The following is a 19,219-nucleotide window of genomic DNA, read 5'->3' as shown; positions in this document are numbered from 1 at the left end:
TGTTATTGATTGGTTGATTTTGTTTTAAATGATACATTGACATGGGGTCTTATTACATTGCTGAGGCTGGCCTCAAACTCCTGGGCTCAAGTGACCCTCCTGTCTCACCCTCCCTAGCAGGTGGGACTACAGGCAAGTGTCACTGCACCCGGCCTATGTGTACTTTGAAAACTATATTAAAAACAATGTCTCTAGGCTGGGCGCAGTGGCTCACGCCTGCAGTCCCAACACTTTGGGAGGCTGATGCACACAGATCACTTGAGATCAGGAGTTTAAGATCAGCCTGGCCAACATGGTAAAAACCCTGTCTCTGCTGAAAATACAAAAATTAGCCAGGCATGGTGGCACACGCCTGTAGTCCCAACTACTTGGGAGGCTGAGGAACGAGAATTGCTTGAACTCAGGAGGTAGATGCTGCAGTGAGCTGAGATGGCGTCACTGCACTCCAGCCTGGGTGACAGAGACTCCATCCCAAAATAAATTAATCAATTAATAAAAACAATTTGTCCAAATAAGGGCAGTAAATTCTGAAAAGCGATATAAGCATGAGACACTACCGAGCTGAGTCCTTTGCTTGGGACATTGGCTTGCCCAGGATACTAAGTGAATACCTGTTGCATAGATGTCACCACAAAGGAAAGAACCCAGAGTGCTGAAAGGTGGACTAGAAAAACCAAACTAAATTCTGTGGTATGGAGAGAGCAGTTATAGGTAACCTGTGAGAAAGTAAGGCAGGAATGGACCTCTGACACCAAGCGAACCTTTGGGAAGTTAGCTTTTGATTTACAACTAAGATTCTGAAAGAGTTGGTAAATGGGCTGGGCAGCATGGCTGATGCCTGTAATCCCAGCACTTTGGGAGGCCAAGGTGGGTGGATTAAGGCCAGGATTTCAAGACCAGCCTGGCCATCATGGTGAAACCCCATCTCTACTAAAAATACAAAAATTAGCCGGGCTTGGTGGTGCGTGCCTGTAGTCCCAACTACTCAGGAGGCTGAGGCAGGAGCATTGTTTGAACTTGGGAGGCAGAGGTTGCAGTGAGTCGAGATTGCACCGCTGTACTCCAGCCTGGGTGACAGAGCAAAACTCTGTCTCAAAAAAAAAAAAAAGTTGGCAAATGAAAAAAATTAAGGATTTATACAGATTTATATACATTATAGCATATGCATTTAATTCTGCTTTAAGACTATATCTCTTTAAGTTCACTGTTTACAAAACAAACATCCTTCATAGTAAAATAATTGCAAATTAAAATCAAAATAAGATACAAGTTCCCTCTTTTTATGTGTCAGATTGGTAAAGTTCAAAATGTTTAACGTTGTTTGGTAAGGGTATGGGGAAACAGACATTCATCCATTCATTAATGGTAGAAATGCAATTATATCCTCTATGGAGAATAGTTTGGCAATACTTGTCAAATTTATAAATAAGCCCTTTGACCCAGCAACTCCATTTCTAGGAATGTATCCTATAATCATATGTATAAAAGATACAAGGATATTTCTTACAGCATTATTTAAAAACAAACTGAACACCAACAATAGATGATGATAAATTATGGTATATCCTTCAACAGAATATCATGCAGTTGTGTTAAAATTTAAAATAAGGTACAGAATAGTGTACACAATCATTTGGGTAGCAACATAAATATATACACATATGTACTTGAGCTTGTACATCATAGACTTATCTCTGGGAATGGGAATCCAGAACTCTAGGACAGGAGGGTAAGAAACTTTTTGCCTCACACCCTGAGATCAGGGGTCTTAACCTTTCTTTTGTGCCATGTAGCCTTTGGCAGTTTGCCCCAGTCTATGGATCCGTTTTCAAAATGTTTGTTTTAGGCTGGATGTGGTGGCTCAAACCTGAAATTCCAGCACTTTGGGAGGCTTAGTAGGGCAGATCAGTTGAAGCCAGAAGGTCAAGACCAGCCTGGGCAACACAGTGAGACCCTGTCTAAAAAAATTTTTTTTAATTAGCTGGGCATTGTATGTGCCTGTAGTGTCTGCTATTCAGGAGGAAGGCTGAGGCAGGAAGGTTGCTTGAGCCCAGGAGTTAAGGCTGCAGTGAGCCGTGATCTCACCACTGCACTCCAGCCTGGGTGACAAGAGTGAGACCCAGTCTCAAAAAAGAAAAAATGCTGACTTTAAATGCATAAAGTAAAATACATAGGGTTACAAAAGACATTATGCTGAAATAATCAAAAGTTTTTTTTCTGTTTTGTTTTTGTTTTTCTTTATGAGGTACACAGCTAAATCAAAAGTTTTAAAATTGTGGCTGGGCGCAGTGGCTCATGCTTGTAATCCATCCCAGCTCTTTGGGAGGCTGAGACAGGTGAATTGCCTGAGCTCAGAAGTTCGAGACAAGCCTGAGAAACATAGTGAAACCCTGTCTCTACCAAAAATACAAAAATTAGCCAGGCATAGGTGCTCAAAAGGCCCCATTAGAGAATTTCGGGGAGTTTAAATACCCCCTAGAGGATTCCATTGGTTACCTGGGGTGCGCCCTATGTAAATGGAGAGGATAAAGTGAAGTTACAAAGTCATTTACTAGGCCTACGCCCTATGGAGAGGATATTTCCTGTCGTAGCTGAAGTGTGAATCGGCCTTAAATCCCCTGCCTCCAGATCCTATTTTTCTGCTTCACATTCATGATGAAAGGAAATGCTATTATTTCAGCTACGAGATAGTGAGATAAAAGATAAAACTTCTTTTCCCATCCAAATTCACAGACAACTCACTTCTACCCATGAACTCCAGGTTAAAAATCCCTGCCATGGATACTGTTTGAATAGTATTTCAAACATGAGTATGTATTTTTTCCCCCAAACAGAATTTGTCATAGCACACACACACTTGAACAGAAAAAGCATTGCTATTTTCAGTAAGAACTACACCGAGGACTTAACGCTTCACTGTTCCAATCAAATGGATATAGGCCACTAAAACCTCCTTGCAGGCAAATAAATTGTGTGGGTTTTTTGTTTTCTACATCAGGGAAGAAAGAAATTTATTAGCTGAATTTTTTTTTTCACTGTATAGAAAAGTCTTCTGACAGATGTTAGCTGAATTTTAACAAACATTTATGTGTGTGGTACAAGGGAGATGAAAAACAAAGATGTAGGGCACAGCCACTCCCTTCACCTTTATCACAGTGGGAAGCACGGAAATGGTAAGCTGAACTTAGATGCAGACTGAATTGCTGAATCACACAGTTATACCAATATTTCAAAAATGATATTCAATCACATTACCCTAAAATATGAATAATTGCTTTCAGTAAGAGCAAAATTTTGTTCCATCTATAAATAACCTGAAATTCAGCTTATCTCTTTTGAACTTCTGTAATCTCTTATAATACACATGAGATTATTAGTGTATACACGTATAATTTACAAGTAACTTTTATATGTATGGGATATAATAAAAATAAATATTTGGTCTTTGTCCCTGGTTCCTGGCATATAGCTCCTGAAAGCCTTGAAATCTCAATTGGTTATCTTTTGTGTGCTAATGAGATAGCTTGTGGCTGGAGGCCCCCAGTAGCTTCAGGATGGGGGCTGGTCACCAGAAAGAAGGCATGATTAGAGGGAATATTCAGCCCTAACTGCAACCTCTGTTGAGGGGAGAGGGGCTGAAGATTGAGTTAATCACCCAGGGCCAATTATTTTATCAATCATGCCTCCCTAAGGAAACCTCATAAACCCTAACAATAGTTTGGAGAGCCCTGGATTGACATATCAAAATGTTGGGAGGGTGGTATGCCCAGAGGGCATGGACGCTTAATGCACCACCCCCATACCTTGCCCTATGCATCTCTTCCATTTGGTTGTTCGAGTTGTATTCTTAATAATAATCTGGTAATAGTAAGTAAACATTTCCTGAGTTTTATAAACTATTCAAGCAAATTATTAAACCAGGGAGTGGGATGGTGAGGTCATGGGAACCCCTGATTTGTAGCCAAGTCAGACAGAAGTGTGGGTAACATGGGAACTGAATACTTATAACTGACGCCTGAAGTGAGGGCAGTCTGGTGGGACTGAGCCCTTAAACTTGTGGAGTCTGATGCTAACTCTGGGTAGTGTCAAAACTGAATTCTAGGACACCAGTTCAGTTTTGAATTGGAGAACTGCTTGATGTGGAAAACTCCCACATTTGGTGTCAGAAGTGTTTTGAGCAAAAACAGTTCAGTGTATTATATTCATTTACACAAGATTAAAAATCGGTTTCACCCCAACTACGTCACATGAGGAAGTGATGGCCTCACTAAGCCTTTGTTTCCTCAAATGAAAAATGGAAATACTACTCTCCCTCCACCTCAAAGGATTATGGTAAGGCTGAAATGAGAAACCTGTGTAGAGTGCTCAATACAGAGTACCTCATCAAGGATAGTCCACTTCTCTGGTGACAGAGTCCAGCGTGCTATACTGCACTTTACGTTTCTGCAAGGTAACTCCTTTTCAGTCTACAATCCAAAGATAAACTGTGATAGCATGTGTCAGAATAGACGAGATACTTGGTGTGGAGAAAAGGAGAACGCAGTTAATGGTGCATGAAGAATGGCTAAATGGTCAGCAGTGACTCTAGGGCAAGCTACCAGTGATCAAGAATCCTAGCACCAGGTACCTATCTCAGCTTTCTGCTGTTCCAGTTTAGTACCCTTTATCCAAAATGCTGAGGACCAGAAGTGTTCTGGATTTGGGAGTATTTGCATACACATAATGAGATATTTTGGGGATGGGACCCAAGTCTAAACATGAAATCCATTTATGTTTCATATTCACGTTATATACATAGTCTGAAGGTAATTTTATACAATTATTTTTAATGATTTTGTGCATGAAACAAAGTTTGTGTATGTTGAGCCATTTCATTATCCTTTGTAGGCAGGCTTGCATGGAAGAATCTGGGTCTGTGTGGAAAGGATATATAGTAGTTGAAGGGGGCTGACAGGGTCTCTTTCCCTTTGGGGATGCTGAGTAAACTGTGTTATACACCTGCATTTTGACTGTGACATGTCACATGACATCAGGTATGGAACTTTCCACTTGTGGCATCATGTCAGCATTCAGGTTTCCCATTTTGGATTTTTGGATTAGGGACACCAATCTATATTAAGCTGAAAGCATTAAACAGCATGTTCACAAGCATCTCTTAAGATCTGGAATGCTAATGACAAGCTTCTGCCAGTATCATCTCAGTGAAAGAAAGTGGATGGAAAACACGAGAAAAGTAACTTTAATTCTCTTATCTGAACTGTTACATACAAAGATGATCACTTTCAGAGTAAAATTATGAATGGCCAAAATAATTTTACAAAACTTTCCAAGAAACAACACAGTTAAGTTTACAGAATATGCCTAAAATATAATATTCAAGTGAAGAAAATTAAGCTAGTGCTCAGAATACCAGACTATGGAGTGGGGGGAGTTGCAGGGCAGAAGTTGCTTTCTGAGATCTTTCTTGCCTTAACCCTGAATGCTTCATGTTCCCAAATAATCCGATTATGGAAACAAAAATTCCCTCATATTATTTCACTTTAAAATACAATAAACAGATTACATTCTTAAGTGTTAAGTTGTTTATACAAACTTAAAGTCAAGAGCATAACTTCAGGATCTGCACTTTTTATGTCAAGCGCTTTAACTAAACAGTTTAGGGCCTCCTGGAGTTTTCCACACTCTTTCAGTTCTTTTCCACGCTTTACAAGAGTCTCATAGTCATTCGCAGCCTCTGCCGCCTTATCCTGGGGAGAACCAACCAACTGTTCACCAGACAAGGGCTCGGGGGAACCAAGAGAGGTCTCTTGAGCTACAGCACTAGACTTAGACATCATTGACCAGCTGGACTTGTTTTCTGAAGACTGTGTTTCTCCGGAAGGATCCTCTTCTATACATTCAGAGGCTTCGCCACTGCTTTCCTCTGCCCCTTCTTCTGGATAATCTTCGGCACCCTTTGCTTCACTGCTGTCGTCAAGTCTTTCTTCCATATCCTCCACGTGGTCTAAAACCATATTAATAAGAGACCTCCTAGAAGACAGAGATCTTCTCGAGTTCATAGACTTATTTACACTACTGGGTATTTGAGATGAAAAGAACCTTCCCGGTGGACTGATGTCATTTTTGGGAGTTGAAGCATCAAATTTTTTCACACATGAGAACTGAAAGAGAGATGTGTTGAATGGGTTTGTGTTTGAGGTATCTTTAAAAGAATCATCTTCATCTTCACCATCTGAAACAATCCTTCCAGCTTTACTTCTGATTTTTGCTTTAACTACTACTTCTTCTGGTTCATCATCTTTCTCAGAAAACTCCCAACTGAGACATGTTTTGCTATGCACAAACCCTGCTCTGGAATTAGCTGCAGAGCCACACAAGCTATTTCCTTTTTCAACATGCTCTGAAGACTGACTGGAAAGATTATGTCTGTTGTCTGCTGAGTCTTCCAAGAAAAGATTGAAATCACATGCATACTGTGGTGAAGATGCTGAAGGTTCCTCTTTCAACTTGGCCTCATTTGCTTGAGCATCCTGCACTACACTATGGGATGCTGAAAAGTCATCAGCTATTTCAATAATGGATACATTTGATTCTGCATTTTGACTTTCATTTGTTATGGAAATAATGGGCCAAGGATTGCAATGATGTAAAATCTCATCATCCTTTAGTTGATCTAGATTTGGCCCAAGATCAGCTTTGGTTGATTTGCTAGGTAAATAATTAAAACTTCCCAGAGGATCCTCTTGCAGTGCCTCCTGCTTAGGCCCCTCTTGCAATGTCTCTTTTTGTAGAGCTTCATTTTTAGTTGCAAAGCTTTTTTCCATTCCCAATGAAGAGTTCGTAAAAAGTTCTTCTACACTTCCAAACCCCTTGGGTAAAGTAGCTATAGAGTCAGCACTACATGTACTTTCACATGGGTGCCTACCATCTTGCAAGGTGGTAACATTCATCTTTATACTGGAAAAATCTTGTTTCTCACCCTCTTCGGTCAGATCATCAATAACTACACTTGCCATTTTGGAACTGATATCTTCTTCCTGAGTATAATGAGTACTTATAAGAGGTGAAGGCTGAGGCTGTGGTTTATTCAATTTAGGGCATTTCTTCTTTGTTGAAGAAGGAAATACAGGTTCTCTTAGCCAGGCCCCCTCATTTCTATTTCTTTGTTGTTCCATCAGGAACTCTTTATTTTGAGACTCAAATTCAACAAGGAATTGAGCTTTCTGAACCCTTTGTTCGATATAGTGAGATTCTTCTACCACATCAAACTCTTCTTTAATAGATAGATCACATGTGTACATCAAATCATGGTCAGAGATTCCAGCTATCCCCAAAGACTGCAGGTAGGCAATATGTTCATCTAGTTTTGTATCAGATTTTCTCTGAGCAGCATGCAAAGACTGAAGCTGCAGCTGGGTTACAGAGTTCTGAAGATCTTCGATTGTAAAGAGTTCTCTTAATTCTTGTTTACTAAAATATCGGAAAGGGTTCTTTTTTTCACCAGTAGTTTGTCTTATTAATGAGTCCTTGAAAACCTGTCTTCTGTATATTTTTTCCTCTACAGTCCCACAAGTGATTAGCCTATAAACCACAACATTTTCTTTTTGTCCAATTCTGTAAACTCTATCCACAGCTTGAGCGTCGGTTGCAGGATTCCAGCTAGGGTCAAAAATGACCACTCTAGTTGCTGCAGTTAATGTTAAACCGACACCACCTACTTGAGTGGTAAGCAGAAAAACAGAGTAATCTTTATTTTGCTGGAACAAGTTAATTCTTTTTTCTCGTTCCAAAAGATGAGTAATTGTCCCATCGATTCGCAGTGTCTTAAAGTGCCTATTCTTTAAGAGGTGTTCGATGATGTTTAGAATTTGCCTCGACTGAGAAAACACCAGAGTTTGATGTCCCTCATCTCGCAGCCTCTTAAGTAGGCCCATTAGGAATATCATTTTTCCAGATTCTTCCATCAATGTGTCATCAGTTATTTGATCAATATGGTCCATGTCTGAGGAATCTTCCCCTTCATTTCCATCTTGAGCAGAGAATGTGACAGTCCCGAGATTTAGCAAACCACAAGCCCGTGCAGACAGCAGCCTAGGATGATCACACAGCTTCTTTAAGACACCTAGCTCAGCCAAAGGTGAGCGCGTCTCCATTAGCAATTCCTTGATATGATCTAAAGACACAAATTTCCTGTATATTTCTTCTTGTAAAGGCACAAGTCGTATCCAAATAATTAAATCATTTTTCCTGGAAAGGGAAGGCATTTCATAAATGGCATCAACATCTGGATTCTTTTCATTAAGTTTGACGTCTGGGTTGCTTGTTTTCTTCTGTACTTCTTCTTTAGTCCTCCTGAGAAAATAGGGTTTTATGATTGCCATTAAGTTTTCAGATATTTTAAATCCCAAGGCTTTTTCCCCTGGGGTAGCATCCTTCTCTCTTGCTCTAGTAATAGGATTTTCATACTCCATTTTAAAAGTTTTTAATGTTCCCAGCAGGGATCCTTGACAAGCAAAATCAAATAGGGACCATAGTTCTCGTAAATTATTCTGGATTGGGGTTCCTGTGAGGAGGAGGCGATTACTTGCAGGAACAGCACGAGCACATATTGCTGACTTAGTAGATGAGGTTTTTATTTTATGTGCTTCATCAAGGATGACATAGTCCCACAGAAACTCTTGGCCCCTAAAGCTTGAAAGTTGTTGCCAGTTATTGATTAACATTTGGTATGTAGTGATAATGACACCATTCCTTTGCTGAATCCGATTGAGGTTTCTGGTTCGTTCATCCTTGCTAGGACCATGAAAGGTTTTGACTCTCATTCCTGGAGTCCACTTAACAAATTCTTTTAACCATGTGTTAATAAGATTGGTTGGCATGATCAGCAGCACATGATTCACAAGTGAAGCATCAAACATACCAGAAAGGAAAGCAATTATTTGAACAGTCTTCCCTAATCCCATATCATCAGCCAAAATACCACCTTTTCTTCCATCCCTATACAGGCTATAGAGGAAAGCTACGCCTTCCTTCTGGTGCTCAAAGAGTTGGTCGTGCAGTTCTCGATAAAGCAGCAGGCCGGAGCTGCACACATCTGTAAATTCATCATCTCCCTGTTCTGCCAACGCCTCCAAGGCTTCCTGTATTTTTTGGATTCTGCTCAGCACCTTTTCATTGGGAAAAATGTCCTTTGCCAAATTGAAAAGTTTAAATGCTTCTTCCAGATCTCCATTCTTAGCTGCTTCTTTGGCCTCTTTCACATATCTATAAAATAAATAATAAAATAAAATAAAAAAGAAAACAAAGGAAACATTGAACATTCAGTCTAAGAACGCTTTAGAGTTCATTTTGGAATCCAAACTGCAGTTGGACTTTTAATATCCTCAATTCAGGATGGGAAAGATTAGCACAGAAGATGCCAGTGAAAGCTGGCGTCACTTGAGACACAAATATCCACCAGATGCTGCCAGCAACACCTTCAGACACTAGTTGTGGAAAATTAATGTGCAAAGGTTATTGGTTCCACAGTAGTTTGTTAAAGTTGGCACCCATAAGAAGTCTGAAGTGATTTTTTTATAAAACAAACAATCCTCTATGTGTAGGGACATGGAAACATGGGAACTTCTCTGGCCTTATTTTACTGGAACACTGATGCATTTAACACTACTGATCACTGCTTTCCCCTCTTAAAATTCCCTCCTTTCACCAGATTCCTACAGATTCCTTCTGGTTTTCCTCCTCTTCACTGACCATTTCTTCTGTGTTCTTTCTACCAGAGGACTCAGTCCTAGGACCTCTTCTCACTCTTTTTAGTCTCTCCTCAAGTTTTCCCAGAGCTTCCACTCCCACCTATGTGCTCATGACTCCCAAATCGCTCTCTCCAACCCAGAGCTGTCCCTCAAGTTCTACTGTAGACCCATTCAACTGCCTTCTGGACATCTCCCGTTGAAGTCAAATTCAATTCATCCCAACTAAACTCATTATTTCTCCTCTGAAAACATGCTTCTCCATTTGTGTGGTAGTAAATAACACTACCATCTGCTTAGCCACCCAAACTTCAAATCTGAAGAGAATCCTTGACCCCAACCTAAATATGAGTCATCCTTGTCCTTTCCTTTTTTTTATGCCCCACCCTCAGGCCAGGCAGTCCCAAGTCCTACTAACTTTACTTCCCAAGTTATAACAACCTTCTTTCCATCTCTACTACCACTACTGTGGTCCAAGTCACCATCATCTCTGGCCTGGATAACTGCAGTTTCCTACTTACTGGTCTCCCTACATAAACTCTTGCCCTCTCCAATACACTCTCTATATAGCAGGCAGCAATACTGTCTTAAAGCGTAAAAGAAATCATGTCACTCCTCTGCTTAAAATTCTTCAGTGGTGTATGGTCAATTAATTTCAGTAAGGATGCTAAAACAATTCACTAGAGAAAGAAGTCTTTTCAACTGAATATCCATGTGCAAAAGAATGAAATTGGACCCCTACTCATACCATATACAAAAATTAACTCAAAATGGATCAAAGACCTAAATCTAAGGGCTAAAACTACAAAACTTAGGAAAAAATATAGGTGTGAAAATCTTCATTACTTGGATTTGGCAATATCTTAAATATGATGCCAAACACACAAGCAACCAGAGGGGGAAAAAAGATATACAGGGCCGGGTGTGGTGGCTCATGCCTGTAATCCCAGCACTTTGGGAGGCCAAAGCAGGAGGATCGCTTGAGGTCAGGTGTTTAAGACTAGCGTGAACAATAGTGAGACTCTGTCTCTTAAAAAAAAAATGGAAAAAAAGATAAACAGATGGGCAATAAACACATGAAAAGATGCTCAACATCATTAGTTATCAGGGAAATGCAAACCAAAACCACAGTGAGATACCACTTCCCATTAGGATGGCTATAACAAACAAGTGGGAAAATACCAAGTGTTGGCAAGGTGTGAAAAACTCCCACTACTGGTGGGAATATTAATGGTTCAGAGCTGCTTTGGAAAGTGGTCTTGATCTATGTTCTACAGCTTGAAGGAGAAAATAACATTTTAAAATTATTAGACTATTTCCAAGTTCCTGAACTGGTAACTTACCCAGTATCCTGAAACTCCTATGAAACCTGCCTGGGGTTCTGTGTAACTCTAGCCAGGCCTCTCCCCCAGACACTAAAGTGCTGCCCCTGATCCCTAGCTCTGGGCCAGAGTCCCCACTAATCACACACACCATCCTTATAAATGGCAACTGTCTTATAAATGGCAAGTGTCTGCCTAGACTTGTTAGCACCAGCCTAAAATTCTTATTGGGGTGCTCTACCCACCCTCTGGAACCCCCATTTGTCAGCCTCTGCCTGAACCACAACCAGAGTTTACAGTATTCCTTGGACATCACTGCTTTTTGGCTGGGTTAAACCGCTGCTGTGAGCCAAGCTGCCTTCCCCAGTCCCTGGTTCACCCTAGTTAGCAGGTCTATCTAACAACTGCATCTCAGCTCTTCCTCTCCCCTCAGTCGATTCCACCAATTAAGTTGGACCTAGGATGGTATTCTTTCCCTACAATGGAAGCAGGGAGAAAAATAAATGCTTTTTATAGCACTGCTCTGGATATCTGATTATTTGCAAGACAAGAATGCTTTTTATAATGCAGTTTGATTTAGCCACTTAGCTTCTAATCACTTTCATTTTTCAGGGCTCGGAGGGGAAAAATGTCCTTTTTATTGCTAATGTAATGATTTATCCATCTATAGCACACAAGATCCTTAATGATCTGGAGAACTTAGCTAACATTTCATGGGCTCAAATATTTTTTCAGAATTGCTCCCGTATTTTCCTTGAAGATAGCTGGGGAGAAGCCAGGTCTGCTTCGGAGCCAAGAGGACAGGGAAGAATAACCAGTTCAGGACAAAGAACCACACCCCTCAAGCAAGAGACAAGGAGAAGAATAGTGCTAGAGTATGGGGGGAAATGTCAGTTTTTAATTCCATAGGAAGGGACAATAAAGCAACAATTTTTATGTTTAAATGATTATATCTGAAATTATATGACTAGAGTATAGTTCTCTTTAAGGATTGTTTAAAAGGACATCTAATCGCCTCCCACCAGGTCTCTCCCCCAGCATGTGAGGATTACAATTTGGATTACAATTCAAGATGAAATTTTGGGTGGGGCCATAACCAAACCATATCACTGGTGCATGCCTGTGGTCAGTCCCAGCTATTCGGGGGGCTGAGGTAAGAGGTTCACTTCAGAGTGGGAGGTTGAGGCTGCAGTGAGCCATGATTGCATCACTACACTCCAGCCAGGTGACAGAGCAAGACCCATTTCAAAAACAAAACAAAAGAAATATTATATACAAACAACTCCTGGAGAAAGGGGATACAACAATTAAACTTGGGCTATAAAGTCCTATTACCTGCAAAGCTATCCCTTTATTGGCAGAACTGCCCAGTTGCTAACTCCCTAGGTCATAACCGCACCTAAAGGTCTTCTCCATAAGAAGCCCTACCCAAGTGGCAATTTAAAATTATCTCTGTGGCTGGCCATAGTGGCTCATGCCTGTAAGCCCAGCACTTTGAGAGGCAAAGGTGGGCGGATCACCTGAGGTCAGGAGTTTGGGACTAGCCTGGACAACGTGGTAAAACCCTGTCTCTACTAAAAATACAAAAAATTAGCTGGGCATGGTGGCAGGCGCCTGATCCCAGCTACTCGGGAGGCTGAGGCACGAAAATCACTCACAAGGCAGAGCTTGGAGTGAGCTAAGATCATACCACTGCACTCCAACCTGTGCAACAGAGAAAGACTCCATCTCAAAAAAAATCAATAAAAAATAAAATCATCTCTGCCCCAAAGCTGTTTCCCCAGATGCAAACATCTTCCTTGATCATAGCCAATTCACCTCTCATCATCTAACCCACCTCACTTTGGAACTGGCTGATACCTTCAGAAATCTTTCTTTTCCACAGAGGGTCCGCCAGTTCAGATGCTCAAAAGTTTTTCTATCTGGAGAAACCAATAGGCCATACTATTATACCTACGCCCCAAACAGCTAAGCTCAGCTAAACTTAACACAGTGTTTGCAAATGAGCAGCTGAAAAGGCACATAAGCTTAAGTTGCAGAAGACACACACTTGATTTTGCTTGCTGTGGAGGGCCCTCTGGAACATTCCCTACAGAGTTATTTTAGAATGTGAAGACACAGCCAGGTGCAGTGGCTCAAGCCACTAATCCTAGTACTTTGAGAGGCTGAGGCGGGCAGATTGCTTGAGCCCAGGAGTTTGAGACCAGCCTGGGCAACATAGTGAAACCCCTGTCTCTACAAAAAATAGAAAAAAATCAGCCAGGTGTGGTGGTATGTGCCCATAGACTCAGCTACTGGGGAGGCTGTGGTGGCATGAACCTATAGACCCAGCTACTGTGGGAGGATGGCTTGAGCCTGGAAGGCAGGGGTTGCAGTGAGCTATGATCGTGTTCCCACTGCACTCCAGCCTGGGCTACGGAGCCAGACCCTGTTAAAAAAAAAAAAAAGAATGTGAAGAGACAGAAAACTGAATGCGAAGACCCTGACTCAAAAAACTTCGTTTTCTTCATATGCAAAGCAACCAGAAATGCTCTTTGTTTTTAATCTGGCCACCAGCCACTAGGCCCATATAGTGGTGGAGGAGTCTAGACCTGCTAATCTCAGTGCATGTGAGTGGGGTTATTGTTGTCCTCTCAACAAGAACCCAGTTTCCCTATACTGATCCAGCTCCTGGAGTATAAGCTCCCTGACATGTCTCTATGTCCAGTCTCCTTGTCAAGGTGCATGTATATACTTTAGACACAACAGAGTCTTTTGATTCTCCATCAAAATCAATAAAACATAAAACATTTGGATGACATAAAAACTGCAGGTGACCTGAATATCAGTATTGAAAACAGGTCCATTTAAAGTCCAAGTCATGGCAGAGTGGGCTACGAGGATTCCTTCCTTTTGGCTTCACTTTCAGGGATGGTCATTTTAATCAAAGTGGGGTCATTTTAAAATCACATATACGGGAGGCTGAGGCAGGAGAATCGCTTGAACACGGGAGGTGGAGATTGCAGTGAGCCAAGATTGCACCACTGCACTTCAGCCTGGTGACAGATCGAGACTCTGTCTCAAAAAAAAAAAATTACATATAAACACAAACTTAATATTATTAAATAGTAGTGATTTCTGAGATAAGTTAGGGGAGAATATGGTTCACATTTCAGTCAAGCAATATTTAATAATTAGCTTTTCCCTGCTTAGCGCCATAAGACAGGCATTTAAGAGTCAAGAAAACAAACACTGTTGATTTACTCATAATAGCCAAAAACTGAAAACAACCCCAGCACTTTGGGAGATCGAGGTGGTCGGATCACCTGAAATCAGGAGTTCAAGACCAGCTTGGCCAACATGGCGAAACCTATCTCTACTAAAAATACAAAAATTAGCCGGGCATGGTGGCAGCCACTTGTAATGAGGCAGAGGCAGGAGAATCGCTTGAACCTAGGAGGCAGAAGTTGCGCTGAGATCACACCAATGCTCTCCAGCCTGGGTGACAGAGCGAGACTCTGTCTCAAATAATAATAATAATAATAATAATAATTTAGGCCAGGCGCAGTGGCTCACGCCTGTAATCCTAGCACTTTCAGAGGCCAAGGCCGGCGGATCACTTGAGGTCAGAAGTTCGAGATCAGCCTGGCCATCATGGTAGAATCCCATCTCTACTAAAAATACAGAAATTAGCCGGACGTGGTGATGGGTGCCTGTAATCCTAGCTACTTGGGAGTTTGAGGCAGGAGAACTACTTGAACCCGGGAGGCAGAGTTTTCAGTGAGCCAAATGGTACCACTGCACTCCAGCCTGGATGAAAGAGTGAGACTACGACTCAAAGAAACAAACAAACAAAATAAAACAAAAACAAAAAAGAAACAATCTGTGGTATATTCATACAATGGACTCAATAATAGAAAAGAAAAAACTACTACATGTATGAATCTCAAAAACATGCTGAGGAAAAGCCAGGCATAAAAGAGTAGAAACAGTGTAAATTCACTTATATGAAGTTCTAAAATAGGCAAAACTAACATATGGTAGAAAATATCAAGACAGTGGTTGCCTGTGGAGGTGGAAATTGCCTGGGAAAGGGCGTGAGGGAACTTTCTGGAGTGATAATAGTATTCTATACCCTGATAGGGGTTTGGGTTACACAGGTGTATGCATTTGTCAAAATTCACCAAATGTATACTTAAGATGTGTGCATTTCTATGAAAATTTTACTTTAAAAGAAAAAAACTAAACAAATATTGAAATCCACTTAATAGTTTATATGCTGAAGTATTTAGGGGGAAGTATCCTGATGTCTGCAATTTACTTTGAAATGTATCCTTCAAAAAAAAAGGATGGATAGAATATGTATGTGGTAAGAATAGGTGTGTGATAAAGCAAGTATAGTAAAATGTTAATAACAGAATCTAGGTGGTGGGTCAAAAAGGGAGACTAAAAAGACAGCTTTGCCAATAGACTGCTACCTCTCAATTTGAAGGCATACAAAACCAAGATTCATAACATGCTGCAATTTGGCGTTTTAACTAGCACTCTAATGTAACTGTTCTCACCAAGAACACCAATCTCCATATTGCCAAACTCCATGAACAGTTTTTAGTCTTTATCTTTCTTGACCTTTCTGCTGTGCTTAAAACCACTGATCACTACATCCCTCCTCAAGTTTTCCCTCCCCCTTGGGTTCAGTGGCATACACTCCTCTCTCCTATTCTTCTTCTGCCTCTCTAACAATTTAAGATGCTCAGTCTGCAAATTGAATTCCTCTCCCTCCACATATCCCATATAAAATGTGGCCTTTCTGGGGATCTTCTTGTTGTCAGTGTCCTTCTGATTTCCCAGAAGATTTTATCCATGGCAGTGCCCTGTACTAGGTTAAATAGAGTCCTCCAAAATTTCATGTCCACCTGGAACACACAAATGTGACTGGGACTTTGCAGATGTTACCAATTTAAGATGAGGTTATACTGGATTAGGGTAGGCCCTAACCCCACATGATTAGCGTACTTATAAGAGGTAAGCTGAGACACTGAGACATAGAGAGGAGAATGCCATATGAAGATGGAGGCAGAGAATGGAGTGATGCATCTACGAGCCAAAAAGCTTCTAGGATTGCCAGTACCACCATAAACTAGGAGAGAGGCTTGGAACAGATTCTTTCTCAGTCTCCAAAAAGAAACCAATACTGTTGACACCTTGATTTCAGACTTCTAGTTTCCATAACTGTGACAGAATATCTAGGTTTTTTAAAAATTATGGTAAAATACATATAACATAAAATTGGCTGCTTTAACCATTTTAAGCATACACTGGCATTGATTACATTCACAATGTGCAATCATCACCACTATCTTTCTCATGATACCAAACAGGAACCCTGTACCCATTAAGCTATAACTCCCCATTTCCCCCACATCCTCAGTGACGTCTAATCTTTTTATCTCTATGTATGTGCCTATTCTAGATATTTTATGTAGGTGGAATCATATATTTCTCCTTTTGTATTTGGCAGTGGTTAACCAGATAACCCTGGGCTGGAAGATTAAGGAGCTGGAGGTACTAAAGGTCTATATCCATTGTAAAAGAAATTAATTGTCCCTGGAGAATTTTTCATTTTTAGTTAGACTTTATTCCAAAGGGTCAGTTAGGATGTTAGCCACCAAATGCTCCCCAAAATAATAAAACTTCCTTCTGCTGAAGAACATTAGCTAGTAGGATCCCCTCTAGATGCCAAAGCACATCTGCTATGCCAGAAACAAGGATAATTTTGGTTTTGGCATAATTACTGTTATGCTGTTTTTTTCCGGAGTTAGCCAACAGGTTCAGTTCCTTTCTGAGGGCATGTTGTTAGCATGTAGGAGGATGCTTTCTTCTTGTTTATTCTGGCAGAAGTGTATTTGCCCAGTTCAACCAAAAGCTGCACTAAAATGTTCAGGTCTAATTACAAAGGAGGAGTTCAACAACCCTGCCTGCTTTTACTCACTTTGAAATCGGTCTTGCTCTTCCTGCCTGCTTGTATTCTCTTTATGACAGAGTATGAAGGACCTAAAAGAGCAAGAAGAACCTTGGCTCTTTTAAGCCATATAGTTTGGTCCAAATAGTTCTTGTCTGAGGAATCCAAAGCCAATAACCAGATAATACTACAGAAAGCCTTACACTGTTTTCAGCGATTGCTCTTATAGATGAAATAGAGTACGAAGCTAAACAGTGTTAAGCCCGAAACCAAAACTTGTGTAGGCTCCTAACCTAAGAGACCCAGGCTACCGTTAAACTGAATATTCATGTTTTATACATTTTTCTATATGTATCTTATATTTCACAATAAAACTTTTAAAGAATGTTAATTGCCCACCCTAGTGGCCAGGGGATAAGATCATTACCAGAAGGTGGACATGAAAGCTTATTGAGCAGACAAAAAAATTTAAAAACACAAAAAGAACAAAATATAACAGCAACCATAATTCCCTACACCTAAGCAAGTACCTGAAATATGGGCACTCCATGCTGTTCCAGGAAAGAACAGTATAGAACTCTTGATTCTATTCCACTGATCTGTATCTATACTTATGCAAATACCACACTGTCTTCACTACTGTAGCTTCGTTGTAAGTGTTGAATTTAGGAACTGTGAGTCCTCTAACTTAGTTCCTTTAAAAAAAATTTTTAAATAATAGAGATGGGGTATCGCCATGTTGCCCAGGCTGGTCTCAAACTCCTGGCCTCAAGTGATCCTTCTGTCTCAGCGACCTGAGTAGCTGGGATTACAGATGTGAGGCACCGCGCCCAGCTAACTTTGCTCTTTTTCAGGACTGTTTTGGCTGTTCTGGGTCCCCTGCATTTCTATACGGCTTTTGTAATAGCTTGTCAATTTCTTTCTTTTTTCTTTTGAGGCAGAGTCTTGCTCTGTCACCCAGGCTGGAGTGCAGTGGCATGGTCTCCGCTCACTGCAACCTCTACCTCCCAGGTTCAGGCGATTCTAATGCCTCAGCCTCCCAGTTAGCTAGGATTATAGGCGTGCACCACCACACCTGGCTAATTTCTGAATTTTTACTAGAGATGGTGTTTCATCATGTTGGCCAGGCTTGTAGTTTGTCCATTTCTGCAACAAAGCCAGCTGGAATTTTGTTAGATATGGCATTAGAATCTGTAGAACACTTTGGGAAGTACTGCCATTTTAAAGATTTTACATCTTTCAATCCATAAACACAGCGTATCTTTCCTTTTATTTATACCTTCTTAAATATCTTTCAACAATGTTTTACAGTTTTCAGTATCCAAGGGTTGCAATTCCTCGTATAAATTTACTCCTAAGCATTTATTTTTGTTGCTATTGTAAATGGAATTGTTTTGGCTGGGCATGGTGGCTCACAAGGTCAAGAGATCAAGACCATCATGGCCAACATGGTGAAACCCTGTCTCTACTAAAAATACAAAAATTAGCTGGGCGTGGTGGCAGGCACCTGTAATCCCAGCTACTTGGGAGGCTGAGGCAGGAGAATCACTGGAACCCAGGAGGCGGAGGTCGCAGTGAGCAGAGATCACACCACTGCACTCCAGCCTAGGCAACAGAGCGAGACCCTGTCTCAAAAATAAATAAATAAGGCCGGGTGCGGTGGCTCACACCTGTAATCCCAGCACTTTGTAAGGCCAAGGCAGGCAGATCATCTGAGGTCAGGAGTTCAATACCAGCCTGGCCAACATGGTAAAACCCCTATCTCTACTAAAAATACAAAAATTAGCCGGGTGTGGTAGCCTGTACCTGAAATCCTAGCTACTCAGCAGACAGAGGCAGGAGAATTGCTTGAACCTGGGAGACAGAGGTTGCAGTGAGCTGAGTCTGCGCCACTGCACTCCAGCTTGGGCAACAGAGACTCTGTCACAAAAAATATAAATAAATAAATAAAAATGGAATTGTTTTAATTTCATTCACTGCTGTGTACAGAAATACAATTAAATTTTGAATACTGATCTAGTATCCTGCAACTTTCTGAATTTATCTATTGGCTCTAATAGTTTTTTGTGGATTCATTAGGGTTTTCTATATTAAAGGTCATGTCACCAAGATACTACAAAAAGAAAAGAAAAAAAACTTACAGACCAACATCCCTTATGAACATTAATGTAAAAATCCTCAACAAAATATTAACAAACCCAATTCAGCAG

At 40.8% G+C, this 19,219-nt stretch overlaps 1 protein-coding gene across 2 annotated transcripts in view; it reads right to left on the bottom strand.

Moving 5' to 3' along the window:
- Positions 1-4,892: 4,892 nt before the first annotated feature.
- The window catches only part of ERCC6L (ERCC excision repair 6 like, spindle assembly checkpoint helicase), a 52,607-nt gene continuing 38,280 nt past the window's right edge, over positions 4,893-19,219 (bottom strand). For both annotated transcript variants that reach the window (XM_012435613.2, XM_012435612.3), the window contains one exon: positions 4,893-9,264. In XM_012435613.2, coding sequence (XP_012291036.2) covers positions 5,568-9,264 — 3,697 coding nt within the window. In that variant the 3' untranslated portion in view covers positions 4,893-5,567. The remainder of the gene's footprint in view (positions 9,265-19,219) is intronic.

This window comes from Aotus nancymaae, unplaced genomic scaffold (genome assembly GCF_030222135.1).
Source record: "Aotus nancymaae isolate 86718 unplaced genomic scaffold, 86718_ANA_hifiasm-v0.15.2.pri h1tg000081l, whole genome shotgun sequence".
NCBI lineage: Eukaryota > Metazoa > Chordata > Mammalia > Primates > Aotidae > Aotus > Aotus nancymaae.
The sequence above is the reverse complement of the archived record's forward strand: the minus strand, read 5'-3'. Positions and strand labels throughout refer to the sequence as shown.